Raw genomic sequence first — 18,773 nt, forward strand, 5'->3', positions numbered from 1 at the left:
TAGAGGACAGACAGTAGTGAGAGGAAGGAGAGCTGACCGAGCCCCCCTTGTACATGTATCCTTTATTCCCCTTCTGGGTTAGACACAGCACAAACCATGCACCACTACAGCAAATGCAGTAACTTTACCTGGAACGGAACCCTGAAAGAGCTGGGTAACTACTCCTCCAGTGGTAAGCAGGATATGCATCCTTGATACAGTATGCATCCTTGATATGTCTTGAATGTGCTTTTGAAATCCCTCACTTGGCGCAGGTCTCGAATCATTCATTGAGAAGTGGTGAGAGTCAGGGCTTGACTTACACATGCAAAGCTCTCGGTTTATGCAATAATATTGCATGCATATCCTTTTTGTTAACACTGTACAGTGTTACCTTATTTTTTTATGTCAGAGACATTATTATTTTTAGTATCAGTGCAAACATGGATCCCATCATAGATTTGAATTTCACACTGTCTTGCATGCTACTTTTTTAGAGGCTGTGATTCTAATTCATGCATGAGTTCAGTTTTATTACTCGGCATCCAATTGCCTCTCCCCCTTCTGTCTCCACAATGAACAACCACCACGGGTCTTGCAAAAATATATTTACCTTACTGATATCTAGCCTAGTAGTTTCAATGAAAATCTTGTCAATTAGAGTTGATTACCTAATTAATATTGTGTGTTGAAGTTAAAATACAAAAATGCTTCCTTCTTTCTGCCACATTACAAATGCTTCATCTGAATAATGGTGGTGCAGGCAGGCAGGTGCAGGATGGTACAGGATCCTCCAAGCTAATACCAAGATATGTCCAATGCAGCAAAGTTGGGCTTCAACATCCTTTCTGTTACCTATAGGAACAGATACATACATTGCAGTATATATACAGTATGGTGTCGGCTATTAGGCCTACTTGGAAATATTTATTGTAACACCTTCTACTTGATTAACCTTTTGGTGGAACCCAATACGATAGCACAACAGCAGTATCATGGTGTGTTGCTATTAGGAGATACACTTGGGACTATATACAGAATCTCCATTTTGCTCGCTTCGGTGTACTGGATATGTATAGGAAGGTATGTCATCTTGTCTGGGGTCTTTACAGGCCCATGCATTAAGGAGGCTTCTGTGAACTCATTTCACCAGGAGCTCAGTTTTTAGATGCACCTGAGTAGCAAGCTGACAATGGCAAGCAATTGCTATACAAATGCCCTTTACTTCTCCTTTCCACCCAGTCATTTCTATGGCGTTATCCCTTTCATTATAAGATAATGTTATATTCAATGGTTATATCTGTTTCCATATTGTGTGTTGTAAAGTGACAAATAGGTTATACTAGGTTATACGGCATGAGTCAAGTATATTAAAACAGTGTTTAGGAGCAGTTGAACATATTGTGTGGGGATCAAGAGAGAGAAAGATATCAGCAGAGAGGTGACTCAGCAGAGACAGAGCGAGAGGGTGGGGGAGAGAGAGAGAGAAATGCCAAGAACTACATGTCCCACAGGTGTAGGTCATAACTCATACACCATGTATGTGTGTGGATTAGGGAGAGAATTTAGTTCTGTTGTGACAGGCAGTCACCTTGCTTAATTCGCTAGGCTGTAGGGATGAGAGCTATATAAAATGGTAGCAACTCCTCCTCAATAAGAAGTAATTCAGTTGTGCGTGTGTGTGAGTTTGTGTGTGTCTGTCAGTAAAACACGTTGAACTTAACACTGAATCTTCAACATATCTTCATTTCATATTAGAAAGACATAAATGGCATCTAGCCTTGACAGCAGACATGTTTTGAGATTTAAATGATCTCAGCAATTCAATTTTAAATTCACATTCATTTTGGTATTTAGCTTGAAGCTGCTAGTGCAAAGACCATATGAGAAGGGGAAAAATTGGTTTGATACCTTCTAGGAATGTATCTTTTCATGATTAGAGCATAGTACTGGTAGCGTGGTAATTTTAGCTTTGACTGAGTAGTGAGTCATTTGAATACATGACTGTTGTTCTTGTGCCACAGAGGGATTTAGGTAGCTTTAGTGTAAAAGCCAAAAGGCAGTACTTGTGTGTCACCAGACGCTGAACACCAGTGCGGGGGTAATTCAACTCCAGGGTCAAATTGTTTCTTATTAATAGCAACTTATTCACAGAGCCATAGTTATCCCTCTGTGTCGTTCTGAGAGGAATCTGTTTGATGAAAGATGCCTTCGGTCTCACCATCCTATCCCACTGCGAATGAGCCATTTGAGTCCTGGTTTACCCTGTGATGTGCTAATTAGCTAGGATTTAGGTTACCTCTAATTCATGCACCTTAACTGGACAAAGATGTCACTCTGTTGTGGCTCTGCAGATTAGCAATGTGATCGCGCTTCTTTGCAACTGTGGACTAATAGGTCCAATAGCCCTGGCTCGTGCTTCTGTGAGGAAAGATTTGTCTCCACAGCCTGGAGGTGGTTTCTAATTTCCCTCTGAAGTTCAAGGTCAAGTTTACCGTCTTCCTCCTCCTTGAGTTATTTTCAACAACGGACTAGTCACCTAAGGAAACAATGCTTTAAAGGGACAAATTACTTTCTTGCTTCTGAAATATTAGTAGGGTTATCTTGGGGTGTTGATATTCGCTGATATTGGACCTGTCAGAGAGCCAGTGAAACTTAATGAAGCCAAGGCTCCCATAATGCCACGGCATTCGTCCTCAGCTTTGTTTTATGACATACTAGGTTTCAATCTCCCACCTAAATATAGCTGCTGGAGCCAAAACAAGAAATTACCATCTGGTCACCTTGTCATCAGTTGACATTTTGACCTGAGGAACTGGATGTTTAACCCCTATTTTATAGTCATCCAATACTAAACATACAGGACGTCTTTCAGCAATTTCTGAAGCAGTAAGCAGTCATTTGACGTTTACAGCCGCAACCCCCCGCGCAAATTCCTACAAGATCTCAGACACAGGTTGTAGGTTAGATTTAGGAGTGGACATCCTTTATGATTTGATACCTGTCTTTTTAGGGGTCTATTTTAACTAACCAAATTCTATGCACTGGCAGTAGTGCTATAGGTTTGTGGGTCTACTATTGTCACAACCAGAATTATGGGCGCAGTAGCTGGTGGTAGCACGAAAGTGCTGGGTTTCGATGAAAAAACTATTTGAAGGTGTGTTGACCCCTCACTGGCCAATCAGAAGGGCTAAATATGTGGTTGCTTCAAGTTGTGTATTTATGGTCTTTTATGTATCACATTATCATCAACTCCAATTCAAATGTTAGTCTGTTATAGCCTAGTTTGTTAAATAGCCTACAGTACCAAAATAACCAAATGTAGGCCTATCCCATATTTGTTAAATATGTTGAACTTGTTTTTGAACTCTAATTACATGGCTTCATTATATTTTTAACATAGCCTTTGCACTGATATAGGCCTATTGTAGAATGCATTATGTATGAGCCATAGACAAGCCAAACGTTGTCAATAAGCAAGATTAAATTCACGATTGATAAGGCCTAAAAAGATTTGAATAAAATAAACTTGTTTTAAATAGGCTATGTCTAAATATAGTTGCAGGAACCATTATTGCTCCCTGTGGGCATATCAAATTGGGCCTAAGACAGCGTAGACAGACATCCAAACTTTCCACATGAGCTGGAAAAATATCCAATATAAAGAGAAAGGGGAATGTCCACTCACCATTACTGCCCCCAAATATATATAGCTATAGCCTACCATCACCATTGACATGGCCAGTAGTGACTTTGCCACTTAAAAGGTAAACAAACAAACAGGCAAATATAGCCTAGAAGTGGATTCAGCACCACGGGGGCAGCTATCGGAATTCCTGTGATTTGACAGTTAGGTAAATGGAAGATTCCTTTTTGACAAAGTGTTAAACTAAAAACAATAAGCAGTCTTTAAAAAATAAAATTTTCCTTAGCAGGCTTCCTACAGTTACTGACACCTTTCATGCAATGGGTATTGCACATAATGATTCCAAATCTTTCACAGAAAAAAATAAAAATAACGTTCAAAAGAAATAAAAAAGGTGAATGAGTGGTTTGCTGCTTGTAATATTTTAATAATACATTGGCAATGTACACAAGGCAGCTACTACTAATACCATAACCAACTGCGTTATCGCTAAGACCAGCTTTTGGACGGTCTTAAATATATCTATTTGTGCACATTGAAATTGGCATATCGGTGCAGGTTTTTAAGGAATTGCAAACAAAATTGCAAACTATCGGCGTTTGACACTTGCACCTCCTTTACCGCCACCCGAAAATAGAGCCCTTAGTGTGTTATGTCCATCGTTAAGAAACATTAGTGTGATTAAAGTCTTAGCTGTTATTGTAGAGTGTATATCGATGATGGTTGAAATGGTACAATTGGATGTAATGGCCACCAAGACGTGTTTCACAGCAAAAAAGAAGTAGCCCAGGAGATGGTGTAACCTTTCAGACCGTAACTTTTCAGATGACGAGACAACCTACACACCGGAAGGCAATGAGGGCAGAGGGACTATCTGAACGCCAGCATCCTAAAACGCTAACTGAGCTACGACTATTACATGGCTCAAAATGATGTTAAATATTAGGCTTCATACTTTAGTTGGACAACATTATTTTATTGTGATGCATGAATGAAGCTTTATAGGGACAACTTGGCTCTACAGTCTATTACATGTTTGAATTTTACAGCTCATCAGGGACCGTTTCTATGCATAACCAACATAAGCGGTTGCTTAGGGCCCCACGGCCACTTGGCCAGATTTGATCGGCAGTTTTTCTCATGTTTTGTCAATCACTGCCATTCAGTCACTCAATTGATAGCTAAGTTAGCTAGCTAGTTATTTAAACCTTGTAATTGTTACAAGTTTTAGAAAGCTGGCTAGACTAATTTACCTCATGGCTAAATTACTTACTGGGCACTCAAGGCACATGCCAAGTGGCCCTGACCTCCAGGGGCCCCCATTAATTGATATCATATGAAGATGGCATAAGTAATTGCAAAATGTATAGAACTGCACGGAATTAGTCTTGAAACTGAAAAATCTTCTCTCCATCCAATGATAAAATGTGTAGAACTGCAAGAAATGTGCACGCTTTTCTCTCACCCCCCCCCCAACCCCCAATTTTTGTTTTTTGAATCGCAGAAAATGTGCTTTAAAACAGCAACATTTTCTCTACACCCCATGGCAAAATTTGTAGATTTGCAGAACATTTACTTAAAAGCTGTACATTTTTCTCTCTGCTGCCAATAGCAGGGCCACTAAAACGTTTTGCCCACAAGGTGGGGGGGCCCCCAACCAAATCTTGCTTAGGGCCCCTAAAACATCTATGCAACTAATGTAACCATTATATTGTATTGCCTGCATATACAGTACTTGATTACTGTATTTAATGTCCTTTTAGTATAAGGGGGATAAAGACAAATTTCATTCACACATTTCACAGGCCAAACTGTAATCGGAGCACATCTAGATGTCAACATATAAAGTACTCATGTTTTGTTGAAATGTTCAGGTCATACTTTGATGCATGACCACAAATTGGCTGCCCACTGTAGCAAAGAAAACTAATAATAATTGTCAGACTATAATGTTTAATCTTAACACAACAAATCCTTTTGCATCTGTGTCAGTAACCGATAAGTTAACACTGGGGCAAAGGTACACTTTTTACTCTGTTTCATAAACTACCATTCTGTTAGATAGTCTCCTACCCTGAATATGTTTTCTTTTTTCAAACGTCTGAAGACCTGATGGGTAAATTATGCCTTTAGATTTAGAAGGTGTAAGAACACACTTCATGGATAAGAGCACACCACTTATTTAGTGTAATGTCCTGTACCAGGTTTCTATGACACTATCACAGCAGATGATCTTTTCGTTGGATCCCCCTGTTATCTCATGTCTATTTTCAATGTAATTGTCTTCCTATCAGACATAATTTGGCAAAGAATAGCTTCATTTCAATCTGCTTCCTCACTTTAATTATACAGTACGTTACCCCACAGGCTACACTGTGCAGCCTTCTCGTTACAGCCCCCCTCACGTTCATTGTAGGCTCATACTGTAACGAATCTCTTCGTCGTCTGAGGAGGAGTAGGAAGGATCGGACCAATATGCAGCGTGGTAGGTGTCCATGTTAATTTATTAGACTGAAAACACAAAACAAAATAACAAAGTGAAAGAAAGAAACGAAACAGTTCTGTCAGGTGAATACACAAAACAGAAAACAACAAATCATAGTGGGAACACAGGCTACCTAAGTATGGTTCTCAATCAGAGACAACGATTGACAGCTGCCTCTGACTGGGAACCATACCAGGCCAAAAGCAGAAATACAAAACCTAGAACAAAAACCTTGAATGCCCACCCCAACTCGTGCCCTGACCAAACTAAAACAGAGGCATAAAAAAGGACCTAAGGTCAGGACGTGACAGTACCCCCCCCCCCCCCCCCCCCCCCAGAGGTGCGGACTCCGGCCGCAAAACCTAACCCCATAGGGGAGGGTCTGGGTAGGTATCTGTCCGCGGTGGCGGCTCTGGCGCGGGACGTGGACCCCACTCCACCATAGTCTTGGCCCACTTAAGTGGCGCCTTTGGAGTGGCGACCGTCGCAGCTGACCTCGGACTGGGGACCCTTGCAGCGGGCCCCGAATAGACGGGAGATTCCGGCAGCGCCGGCGTGAAGGGCGACTCCGGCAGCGCCGGAGTGAAGGGCGACTGTGGCAGCGCCGGAGTGAAGGACGACTCCGGCAGCACCGGAGTGAAGGGCGAATCTGGCAGCGCCAGAGTGAAGGGCGGCTCTGGCAGCTCCTGACTGACGGGCGGCTCTGGCAGCTCCTGACTGACGGCGGCTCTGGCAGCTCCGGACAGGAGGGAGGCTTTGGAAGCGCTGGACAGTAGGGAGAGTCTGGAAGCGCTGGACAGGAGGGAGACTCTGGAAGCGCTGGACAGGAGGGAGACTCTGGAAGCGCTGGACAGGAGGGAGACTCTGGAAGCGCTGGACAGGAGGGAGACTCTGGAAGCGCTGGACAGGAGGGAGCACCTGGATGCAGGAGACGGAGAGGCAGCCTGGTGCGTGGGGCTGCCACAGGAGGCCTGGTGCGTGGAGGGGGCACCGGATGGACCGGACCGTGGAGGCGCACTGGAGGTCTCGAGCACCGAGCCAGCACAACCTTTTCCTTTTGAAGGGCGGCTCTGGCAGCTCCTGACTGACGGCGGCTCTGGCAGCTCCGGACAGGAGGGAGGCTCTGGAAGCGCTGGACAGTAGGGAGAGTCTGGAAGCGCTGGACAGGAGGGAGACTCTGGAAGCGCTGGACAGGAGGGAGCACCTGGAGGGAGGAGACGGAGAGGCAGCCTGGTGCGTGGGGCTGCCACAGGAGGCCTGGTGCGTGGAGGGGGCACCGGATGGACCGGACCGTGGAGGCGCACTGGAGGTCTCGAGCACCGAGCCAGCACAACCTTTTCCTGGCTGGATTACTCCCCGTAGCCCGGCAAGTGTGGCAGGGTGGAAAATACCGCACTGGTCTGTGCTGGCGAACCGGGGACACCGTGCGTAGGGCTGGTGCCATATAACCCAGGCCGAGGAGACGCACTGGAGACCAGATGCGCTGAGCCGGCTTCATTGCTCCTGGCTCGATGCCCACTCTAGCCCGGCCGATACGAGGAGCTGCGATGTAGCGCACCGGGCTATGCCTGCGCGCCGGTGACACCGTGCGCCTCACGGCATAACACGGTGCCTGCCCGGTCCACCTCTCGCCACGGTAAGCACGGGGAGTTGGCTCAGGTCTCCTACCTGACAGGTCCCCCCCCAAGACATTTTTGGGGCTGCCTCTCGTCCCTGTTGCGCTGCCGTGCTAACTCCTCATAACGCCGCCGCTCGGCATTAGCTGCCTCCAGCTCCTCCCTGGGGCGGCGATATTCCCCAGCATGTGCCCAGGGTCCATTACCGTCCAAAATCTCCTCCCAAGTCCAGGAGTCCAGAACCCTCTGCTCCAGGTTACCACGCTGCTTGGTCCTTTTTTGGTGGGTGATTCTGTGACGAGTAGGAAGGATCGGACCAATATGCAGCGTGGTAAGTGTCCATGTTAATTTATTAGACTGAACACACAAAACAAAATAACAAAGTGAAAGGAAGAAACTAAACAGTTCTGTCAGGTGACATACACAAAACAGAAAACAACTACCCACAAATCATAGTGGGAACACAGGCTACCTAAGTATGGTTCTCAATCAGAGACAACGATTGACAGCTGCCTCTGATTGGGAACCATACCAGGCCAAAAGCAGAAATACAAAACCTAGAACAAAAACCTTGAATGCCCACCCCAACTCACGCCCTGACCAAACTGAACAGAGACATAAAAAAGGACCTAAGGTTAGGACGTGACACATACAGGTTCATTGTAGATATGGCCTCCTTGGTCCCCTTGACGTGAGAAAAAGTGTACCTGGTCCGTACTCTGAAGGCTGTGGTGTAATAAGGTTATATCTGGTCCTAGCAGCTGGCTGCTCTCCTCTCTGGTTCCATCTCCGGCCAGTTTCATCTCCCTGCCAGCCTGGACTGTGTCGCCAGGAGGAGGGTCAGGGTGAAACATGGTGGTTCTCAACCCAAATGGCGTCTCCATTCTGACGCCACCAACACGTACAGGAGGCCTATACATCAAGCACATATAGGCTATACACTTAAAACACCTGCGTGCGAGCACACACACACACACACACACACACAGACACAGACACAGACACAGACACACATACAAACACGCAAAACACCCTCTCTTTCTCTTGCTCCCTCCCACTCTCCCTCAGATCGACACATTCTGGAGCCGGTCTTTCTCTGGCTCATTTGGCATTAGGCAGTGGCTCATTTATTTTCCATCTGTTTGCTTTCATTAAGTTATTTCTGATTTATTGCTGCATTTGCAAGTCAATGGCTAGCAAGGTTACATCCCTGCACCTTTCACTATACAGTAGAAAGGAATATGAACTCTCTATTGCATTATTTGCTGTTGTGTTAACCGTTTATGTTTAAAAAAGCTTACAACTAGATAATGCTTCAAAAAATGTTATTTGGTTATTGAATATGCTATATTAAGATGAATGGATTCTATTTACAGTATAGGAAGTGTTTTATGTACAGTAGAGTTGTATCCAGACTGTATTGCCTGTAGGGATCATAGCACTTTGACTAGACAACAACAGGGGAGAGAGAAAGTCTAAACACAGGGTGCTTCTATTAGGGTTTTTTTGGGGGGTGGGGAATGAAATCAAGCCATGTGTCCCGTCCTTCAGCCTGACCCCTTGTGGTCTGTGGAGCCTTGGCTCTCTCCGCTGGTTCCCTTTGCCACCCACCTGCCTTACGGCCAACTCTTTAGCCCATGAACTTCACAGTGCCCTTTGCATCCCCGTTAAATTCACAGTGGTAATCCCAACCTGACATCATTCAACCCATTCTGTTCTGCCCAAGGATTCCCGTCTGTCTGAGTTTGTCTGCTGAGCACCCTGCTCACAGGTCCAACAGGCAGTTGGGATTGGTCTCTGAAGACCGTCAACACATGGATGTGGCTTAGCATAGCGGAGAGAGTATTTTAGGTGTGTGAATAATGATCTCCGTCCCCTCAGCAGCAGGTCAACAGCACGTTGGATTTAGGGCGCTATCTTTGGTTGGATAGTTGAATGGTTCAAAAGAAGAAGGGGGGTGTTGTGGGGTATCCGTTGTCTTTGGGACGAGTGTAAAAGGGGGTTAATGCAGGAGGTGGTGGGGGAGCTGTATACCCAACGCAGCCGACCCCAGCAAGATCAGGCATGTCTCTGTATAGTCCACTACTCTGCAGGGAAGTCAATTCCCAACCGTGGAATCACTCATCCTCACTCGGCTCAGTCAACTGTATTTTCACTAAACCTAATTGTATTAACACAGTCATTTGCCTTGTCTGTTTTATCAGAGCAAAATGCCTTTTACGGATAGTTTTACAATCTGTACAACTTTTATCAGCTGGGTAATGAGCCAGTCAGATTGACTATGACTTCATCAAATGTTAAATTGAAACTCTCTTATGATGACAGAAATACAAATTGTGATGGCTTGTAAAATCTGTGTTGTTAACAATATAATCGCTGTAGTCCTGCAAACATTATTCCACAGATATTGCTATCAGCACCCACTTTGAACAGAGCTCTCTGACAGGTGGTCCCTCACAGTACACAATGTTTATTTTGGTGTACACACATGAAGACACTTACAAAACAACTACATCCCAAGTTGCCCATGTTGGATAATGGTACACACTTTTTGTAACAAAGTTGGTATAATCTGTACACAACACTTCTATAGCATTACCAGTTTATTACCCCCATGATTTGAGCAAGGAAAGGTATACTGGCCTCTAGTGTTTAGATCGGGCTGCGTGCACCATACGCAATTTCAGTACTGAACAAAAATATAAACGCAACATGTAAAGTGTTGGTCCCATGTTTCATGAGCTGAAGTAAACAATCCCAGAAATGTTCCATACGCACAAAAAGCTTATTTCTCTCAAATGTTGTGCACAAATTTGTTTACATTCCTGTTCATGAGCATTTCTCCTTTGCCAAGTTAATCCATCCACCTGACAGCCGTGGCATATCAATAAGCTGATTAAACAGCATGATCATTACACAGGTGCACCTTGTGCTGGGGACAATAAAAGGCCATGCTATGGGTTATGGTATGGGCAGGCATAAGCTATGGACAACGAACACAATTGCATTTTATCGATACCGTGATGAGATGCTGATACACATTGCCATTCACCCACCGCTATTGCCTAATGTTTCAGCATGATAATGCATGGTCTCATATCGCAAGGATCTGTACACAATTCCTGGAAGCTGAAACTTTCCCAGACATGTCACCCATTGAGCATGTGTGGGATGCTCTGGATCAACACGTATGAAAGCGTGTTCCAGTTCCCACAAATATCCAACAACTTCGCACAGCCATTGAAGAGGAGTGGGACACCATTCCAGTGGCCACAATCAACAACCTGATCAACTCTATGTGAACTCTGTGAAAGAGGAGTGACTGGTTTTCTGATCTATGCCTCTACTTTTTTTAAGGTATCTGTGACCAACAGATTCATATCTGTTTTCCCAGACATGTGAAATCATTAGATTAGGGCCTAATCATCTTTGAAATTGTTGCATGTTGCATTTATATTTTTGTTCCATGTACAATAGGGACCATATGGGCAAGCCATACGAGCATTCCAAGCCCCCCACTGTGAAACTATGCAAAGTGTTCCCAAGACATGACATGTCTTTTAAATAGAAAATGGATATGAAAGTTTATACGCCTCCTGAAATACTATAAATACTACCTGTCCACAGTTTGATAATTTAAATAATTTCCATAAATTCGTATTAATTTCCTAAGTTAAGCAGCTAAAGTTCTGTATATATTATAGAAAAAAACGGTAAACCCAGAAGAGCCACTCTTCAGGACATTATCATAAGGTTTGACATGCTAACAATAGGTTTTTAGACTCTGATTTATTCTATTGATATCTAATGCCAATCCAGAAAAGTATTTGATATCTAATGCCCACCAAATTCAAAGTGGTCCATCAAAGACTATTAAACATTGACCATAATGACTGACATCATTGGTTCAAGTCTTATTTTAGCTCAATAACAAGCAACATCTAAGGAAATGTACCCTCTGATGAACAGCTGAAATCCATATGGCGTTATAGAACATCTTAGCCATTCGTCACTCATCTTTGGTGAGGATGGGTAAGCTAAGCCTCCCTGTTTGATCAGCCAGCGCCGTACACATCCTCTAGCCTTGAGTTGGATCTCGGTCACCGCTATCAGAGCACACAGCACCTTGTTTCCCTAGACATCGGTCTGTCTGGACGATGTCTTCTAGGAGATCATGACTGTGCTGTGTACTGTAGTGGTTGTGACAGTAGCTCTGAAAAAAACTCAAGTCTGGACGTAGAGGTTGACCTTCAATGTTACAGTGGTCATAGAAAAACAATTCTAAAGCCAGTCAAACAACTGAGATAAAAGCAGTTGATTAAACAGTTGATTCTTTGTGTGCTCTCCAATGACACATCAACGGTAGGCCTATGGGGGGATTCCTATTTAGATTTGTCCATATTCAGAAATGAATGTAAGAAAATTGTTTGTGAAATCGACATACTACTCATGTTACAGAGCAAGCTTCATATGACACCAATACTTACTTTGTAGCACATACAGTACATAGGAAACATTATGAAGTCTTGAAGGAGGCCTGGGTAATGCCAGAATGTCAGAAATATTCTAACTTCAATTAAATATTTCCTAATTATGATTTTAGATACAAATGTCAAGTATAGGTCAGCAATCCTTCCTTCTAAGGACCATTCTATGGATTAAATCATGGTCCTTTTTAGTCCTGGTTTCGTGAAGAATCACCATGTGGGTTGTTAGATAGCTCAAAGTATCAAAGGCCTTATACTCAATAAAGGCTAAATACTATGCTCTAAGACCTCTCTCAGCACTCAATAACACAGCAAATGTGAAAACCGGGGTACTGAAAGGTAGAGAGAGAGAGAGAGTGAAGATGGTGACATGATAGTACGTTTGAAAGTTTACGTGCCGTTCGTTGTGTCACATTGCATAATTTACAGTCAGGATGATAAATCCTTGTGGGCAGTCAGACATTTTTTTTGTCTGTTTCATGCTTGGTTACTGCAACATGACATTTTGGGTGGGCAATGCCCAACCCTGAACCCCCTAGAACCGGCCTTGTTTACGGTTCTGTTCTGGTTGTGTTTGTGTCCTAGAACTGGTGAGTGGGTTTCCCTAAACTAACAGCAGATCGTTATTATCCTCAGCATTGCATATATTCCTTCAGAGTGAACACCATGTTCCATTCATCCGTTAGTGCCAGAAAGTTCCTCTTGACATACCCTGCTGTCATCGCTCATAATTTACAGCCTCTCCTGTCCATCCTTTCTCGAATCCACACGGTAAAAATAGCTCAGCTCATACATACTCACTCTGTTCTCCATAGCCAAACACTGATGGGGTTTTGAGGAGGAATAGGACCCATTACAGTGTTGTCATATGATTTGATGAAACACCATCGTTATATGACATTTTAATGAGCTCTATAAAGATGATCCAGGGCTTGGGGAGGATGGCCAATGTCATAGGGAAAGAATTCTCTTCCTGTGGGCCTTTAAAGGGAGTTTGTTTTTAGAAGAAGCCAGTGTGTACAATTTGAGGCGATGATTTCTCTGTCAGCCCACCAACTGCGCTTGAGTTTGCCTGATTGGCTCCATTGTCGCTCCCCTCCCCTCGTTCTACCCAGACGCTGCCCTCTTCACTAGGGCTTGAGCCAAAGACGTGTCAATCCCAACCACTGTAAACGTAAGGGAAACCTAAAGAAGAAGAGTATCAGTTTTCAAAAGCAAGGACACTTCACCTTTGTATGATCGTTCTCATGAGAACGTGTCCAGCTTGGGCTTTCGTAACAGTATCTTCACCGAGGGCCCTGCTGGCCCTGTTGGCCCACTTGTGGAACAGCATTTAGCACTGAATGTGTTGCTTGCAACGTTTCTTAAAGCAGAACGTTCTCAGTCTTTTTCTGTATGTCACTGTATGTGTCACTCACATTTCTGTTAAAGAGTTAGGTATGCAGAGACCTTGCATTATGTGGATAATCATAAATAGGTTGACACCAGCAGATCAAATTTGAATCAGGTCAAATGAATTCATCTAACACAGCAATGGAAAACAATATTGAGGAATAATTTTCCTTCATTGTTGATTTCCCTTGCCTAACAACTATCTCCAATTTAAGCAAATTGTTTGTTTAATAAACTATCTGCTACTGTAATGTGTCCTTGTTGTTTGCTGTGGTTAGCTCGACCACTCTATCCCCATGACGCCGTTCACACTACATGATATTTCCCAAACACAAATAATCCGACGCCAATCACACTCTGCCTGTGGAAAATTTGAAATGCCACTATGCATGTGAGACATTTATCCCCTGTAAGTGTGAATAGACTAAGCATTATAATAAGCAGTTAAATACCGTGTGGCGTTTGTATCTCCTATTAAACCTTAATGTGTTGGTTGTGTGGCTGTTTATTAAATAGTTGTTACCACTGGATGTGTGTGACCTATTGTTCATTAGTGTTGCAAAATTTGAAAACAAAACTGACGCTTTTACCATAGTTTCAAAGTGAAAGGGTAGGTGTAATGTCTTTCATGTTCTCATTGTGTCATTCATGTTAGCTTCAATAGAGCCCCACAGTGGAGGTGTCATAATACCCATAAAACCTAGCGGTCAGGCAGGGAAATAAATCTCTCTCGGACAAAGTGATTTTTATCAATATATTCAGCTCTCTCAGATTCAAAAATACTAATTTGCATCAAAGTAGACACCATGGAAAACTACAATCCCTGCAAGCTCATGCACGTCATCGCTATCTGACAACTTTGCTCACAGGTATTGGGTCAATTTAAAACTTGCACAGGTCAGTTTACAGAATGTTCCATTTAATGAAATGTAGCTAATTTATGCATTACTACATTTAGCTAACATTAGATAGTTAATCCAGAGATTCTTACCTTTGCCTTGATTCAGCAGTCTCGTCCAGATCATCATGGCATTTATAGTTCTTTATGATAGCCACATTAGCACTTAATTAGTATTTCGTTTTTTTGAGGCACAAGTACAGCCGAATATGTTGATAAAAGTCACCTTGTACGAGAGAGATTTACATGGTTATCAAAACACCATGCCTACACAAAACACAGCCCTTATTTGAAGTGTTTCTAAAATCCCTTATGGGAAATGTTAATGGTGGAAAAACAATTTGAACCATTTCCCTGTTAGACCGCCAGGTTTTATGGGTATTATGACTCTGTGGCAGTCTATAGTTACTAACCAACATCCTGAAAGTTTTTAAATGCATCTGACGAAACACTAACTATTAACATGGATGATAGACAGTTGTGTTTTGTTTTGTTTCCCATTTGTCTGGTCAAGCTCCCCCCTCCACCCAACACACACACCCCCCTCCACCCAAACATTCTAACTACACACACACTCCTCTCTCTAGCCCCTGTGTGTTTTCCTAAACTAGGGCGGCCTCCTGTGGAATGCAGGGCTCTGTTTAATCCCTGAGTCTTGTCAGGCCTTTTTTTTATAGGAAACTCATCTCAACGTCCAGCAACAAATGGAGCACAGGGATTTATCCGTGGAGATAGAGTTTCAGCCTGCAGCTGAACGCCCCTCTCTCACAGCTCCACTAGGCTTCCTTGTTAAATTAAGCCACAAGGAGACTGTGTGTCGCTGCTACTGCTGATAGTCTCCTTGGCTGGGTCTGTGTGTGTGTGTGAGGTGGGCTTGATTCTAGCCTGATCTTCCTTTCTGTTTCCCCTGTGTACCTTCAGAGCGAGTACGGGCCAGCATGGCAGCCCCCGGCAGCTCCAGCGGACTAGAGGTTCTCCTGTCTACTCTGCAGGTAGGAACACACTGGGTCTGGGACTGTGTATGTGTGTGCCTGTCACGTTGTGTGACTGTGTCTCTGTTTGCTCACGGTCGCTGATATGGCAGTCTAAAGTGGAACGCTCCAAATAAAGTGGGCAGGGGGATCTGCTGACTGACGGGAAAGGGACGCTAGGCTAGCAGCACGCACTTTCTCCGTAGAGCTGAAAGAGGAAGATAAATGGAGAGCTTGGGACTATAAGGTTCTATCTACATTTTTGTCAAAATGTAGTTAATGACATAGCCTTGTTCTGTTCAATGTTCTCTACCTACTGTATATAGTACTCTAAACCCCCCAATTCATGTTGTTAAGTTCAAAAGAATACTAAATACAAATCACTGACACCATTCAAACCAATGAGGGTTCGGGAACTTTAAGGCCAATTATCTCAGAATTCTATTTTTGCAGATAGAACCTTATAGTTCCAAGGTCTCAGAATGGTGATCATAAGCATCAATACCCAGAAACTATTACCTGGAAACATGTTCACAACTTTCACTTGCCAAACAGCTACTGTTCGTATAAATTAGCACCGGGCATAGATCACTCTAGTATTACACAGACAGCTAATAATGTAGCTTACTGTGTAAATTTAGATTGTGTTCAAATCATTTTTATGAGATGGTAAACACATTTCCATTTAAATGTTAGTATATTGTATAGTCGTAGTATTTTAGTGTACTGTTAGTCAGTGTCGAGAATCCTGTAATTTATACACTCCTAACTGAATTAAATAAATGGTGAAAAACATTTTCCAATATTGGTTTGTGCCCACTTTATTTAAAGTAGCTAAACTAGTTCATAAATCAGTTTGTGCAGTTTACATGACATTAACTTGTGTATGAAAAAGCTTGTGAAGTGAAATGCATGACCAGCTGTATGAAGGCCGGCAGAAAGCTGGCGGGCAGATGTCAGTGGGGATAGCTAGCTATACTGTAGCTGTTCTGGTGGGAGAGGAGCAGAGGATTACAATATAGAACGGATGGTGTGTGAGATATTATCTACAGCCCAGTGAATGCAGCTGATCCCTCTGTACTGCGGTTGTCAGGATCCACATTTAAAACCAGTTTCATAATGTTATGTTGTTGGTGCTGTTGATGCATTTGGTTCTGTTGAACCACAGTTGTCAAGCATGTTGGTAGACTATTTGTTTTTTTCCCCCACGAGTTTGTAAGTAATTACATTTTAGATTATATCAAAGCTGTTATATGTTATATGAAAATAGAAAATAGTATGAAAATAGAAAATAGTATGAAAATAGAAAATAGTATGAAAATAGAAAATAGTATGAAAATAGAAAATAGTATGAAAATAGAAAATAGTATGAAAATAGAATTGCGTTATAACCAACTGTATTTCAAATGTAAACAACACATAAACAACATAAACATAAACAACTTTGTATTCTTATATAAAAATGGACAACTTTGTATTTTTTTAATATTACAATGTTTACCATGCTTGTTGGTAGAAACAGTATTTTTATTTTGACCGAAGTAGACAGTAGGTTCTCTCTTAATTTAAGTAATAAATATTAATTCGATATCTGATCCACTTCCCAGCCATGTATCCTGATCTGGTAATGAATTATGATAGAGCACACTGACAACACCATTAATTCCAATGCTTAGCCGGAGACAAAGTGTCGCCCCCCACAAAGTAGCAGTCACCAACTGTTATCATTAAGTGGCTAGTCTCACAAATACACTGGCCTTGGTGTGCGGCTGTTGGTGCCTGTATTGCTAGCACCAGTAATTAATATATTCATGTCATATACTGAACAAAAATATAAACGCAACATGCAACAATTTCAATGACTTTACTGAGTTACAGTTCATAGAAGGTCAATTGAAATAAATACATTAGGCGCTAATCTATGGATTTCACATGACAGGGCAAGGGTGCAGCCATGAGTGGTCCTGGGAGGGCATAGGTCCACCCACTAGGGAGCCAGGCCCAGCCAATCAGAATGAGTTTTTCCCAACAAAAGGGCTTTATTACAGACAGAAATACTCAGTTTAATCAGCTGGCAACAGCTCTGGTGGACATTCCTGCAGTCAGCATTCCAATTGCATGCTCCCTCAAAACCTGAGGCATCTGTGGCATTGTGTTGTGTGACAAAACTTCACATTTTAGAGTGGCCTTTTATTGTCCCCAGCACAAGGTGCACCTGTGTAATGATCGTGCTACTTAATCAGCTTCTTGGTATGCCACACCTGTCAGGTGGACGGATTATCTTGGCAAAGGAGAAATGCTCACTAGCAGGGATGTAAACAAATATGTGCACAAAATGTGAGAGAAATAAGCTTTTTGTGTGTACAGTATGAAATATTTCTGGGATCTTTTATTTCAGCTCATGAAACATGGGACCAACACTTTACATGTTGTGTTTATATTCTTGTTCAGTAAGAGTATAAAGGATCAACGTAAGACCCAGGTGCAGACTGTCAAAGTAGCAATTTATTTTTTATTTGATTTTACCTTTATTTAACTAGGCAAGTCAGTTAAGAACAAATTCTTATTTTCAATGACGGCCTAGGAACAGTGGGTTAACTGCCTGTTCAGAGGCAGAACGACAGATTTGTACCTTGTCAGCTCGGGGGTTTGAACTTGCAACCTTCCGGTTACTAGTCCAACGCTCTAACCACTAGGCTACCCTGCCGCCCCTGTTTGCTACAATGTTTATTGTAGCAAACAGGGGCAGACAAAGACAGGTCAAGGAAGGCAGGGGACGAAAATCCAGGGTAGGCAAAGGTACATGACGGCAAGCATACTCAGGGTCAGGGACAGGCAGGGTTCAGTAATCCAGAGGTGGAGCAAAGGTACATGACGGCAGGCAGGCTCAGGGTCAGGCAGAGAGGTCAGGCAGGCCGGTACAGGGTCAGGACAGGCAAAGGTTAAAACAGGGAGAGCCAGCAAAGAAAGGCTGGGAAACAATAGGACCTGACAGGAAACCGCTGGTAAGCTTGAACGAACAAGACGAACTGGCAACAAACAGACAGAGAACACAGGTATATATACACAGGGGATAAAAGGGAAGATGGGCAACACCTGCAGGGGGGTGGAGACAAGCACAAGGACAGGTGAAACACTGCATCTCAATGCTAAAGGCGTCACTACAGACCTTTGTTTAATTCCAGGCTGAATTACAACCGGTGGTGATCGGGAGTCCCATAGGGTGGCTCAGTGTTGTCTGGGCTAGGGTTTGGCTAGGGTAGGCCATCATTGTAAATAATAATTTGTTCTTAACTGAC

The 18,773-nt window shown here is 43.1% G+C and overlaps 1 protein-coding gene across 1 annotated transcript in view; it reads left to right on the forward strand.

Moving 5' to 3' along the window:
* The first annotated feature begins 4 nt into the window (after positions 1 to 4).
* Positions 5 to 18,773, forward strand: part of agbl1 (AGBL carboxypeptidase 1) — a 150,901-nt gene continuing 132,132 nt past the window's right edge. Inside the window, exons 1-2 of the mRNA XM_020456014.2 lie at positions 5 to 172; positions 15,425 to 15,495. Coding sequence (XP_020311603.1) covers positions 97 to 172; positions 15,425 to 15,495 — 147 coding nt within the window. The 5' untranslated portion in view covers positions 5 to 96. The remainder of the gene's footprint in view (positions 173 to 15,424; positions 15,496 to 18,773) is intronic.

This window comes from Oncorhynchus kisutch, linkage group LG22, assembly GCF_002021735.2.
Source record: "Oncorhynchus kisutch isolate 150728-3 linkage group LG22, Okis_V2, whole genome shotgun sequence".
NCBI lineage: Eukaryota > Metazoa > Chordata > Actinopteri > Salmoniformes > Salmonidae > Oncorhynchus > Oncorhynchus kisutch.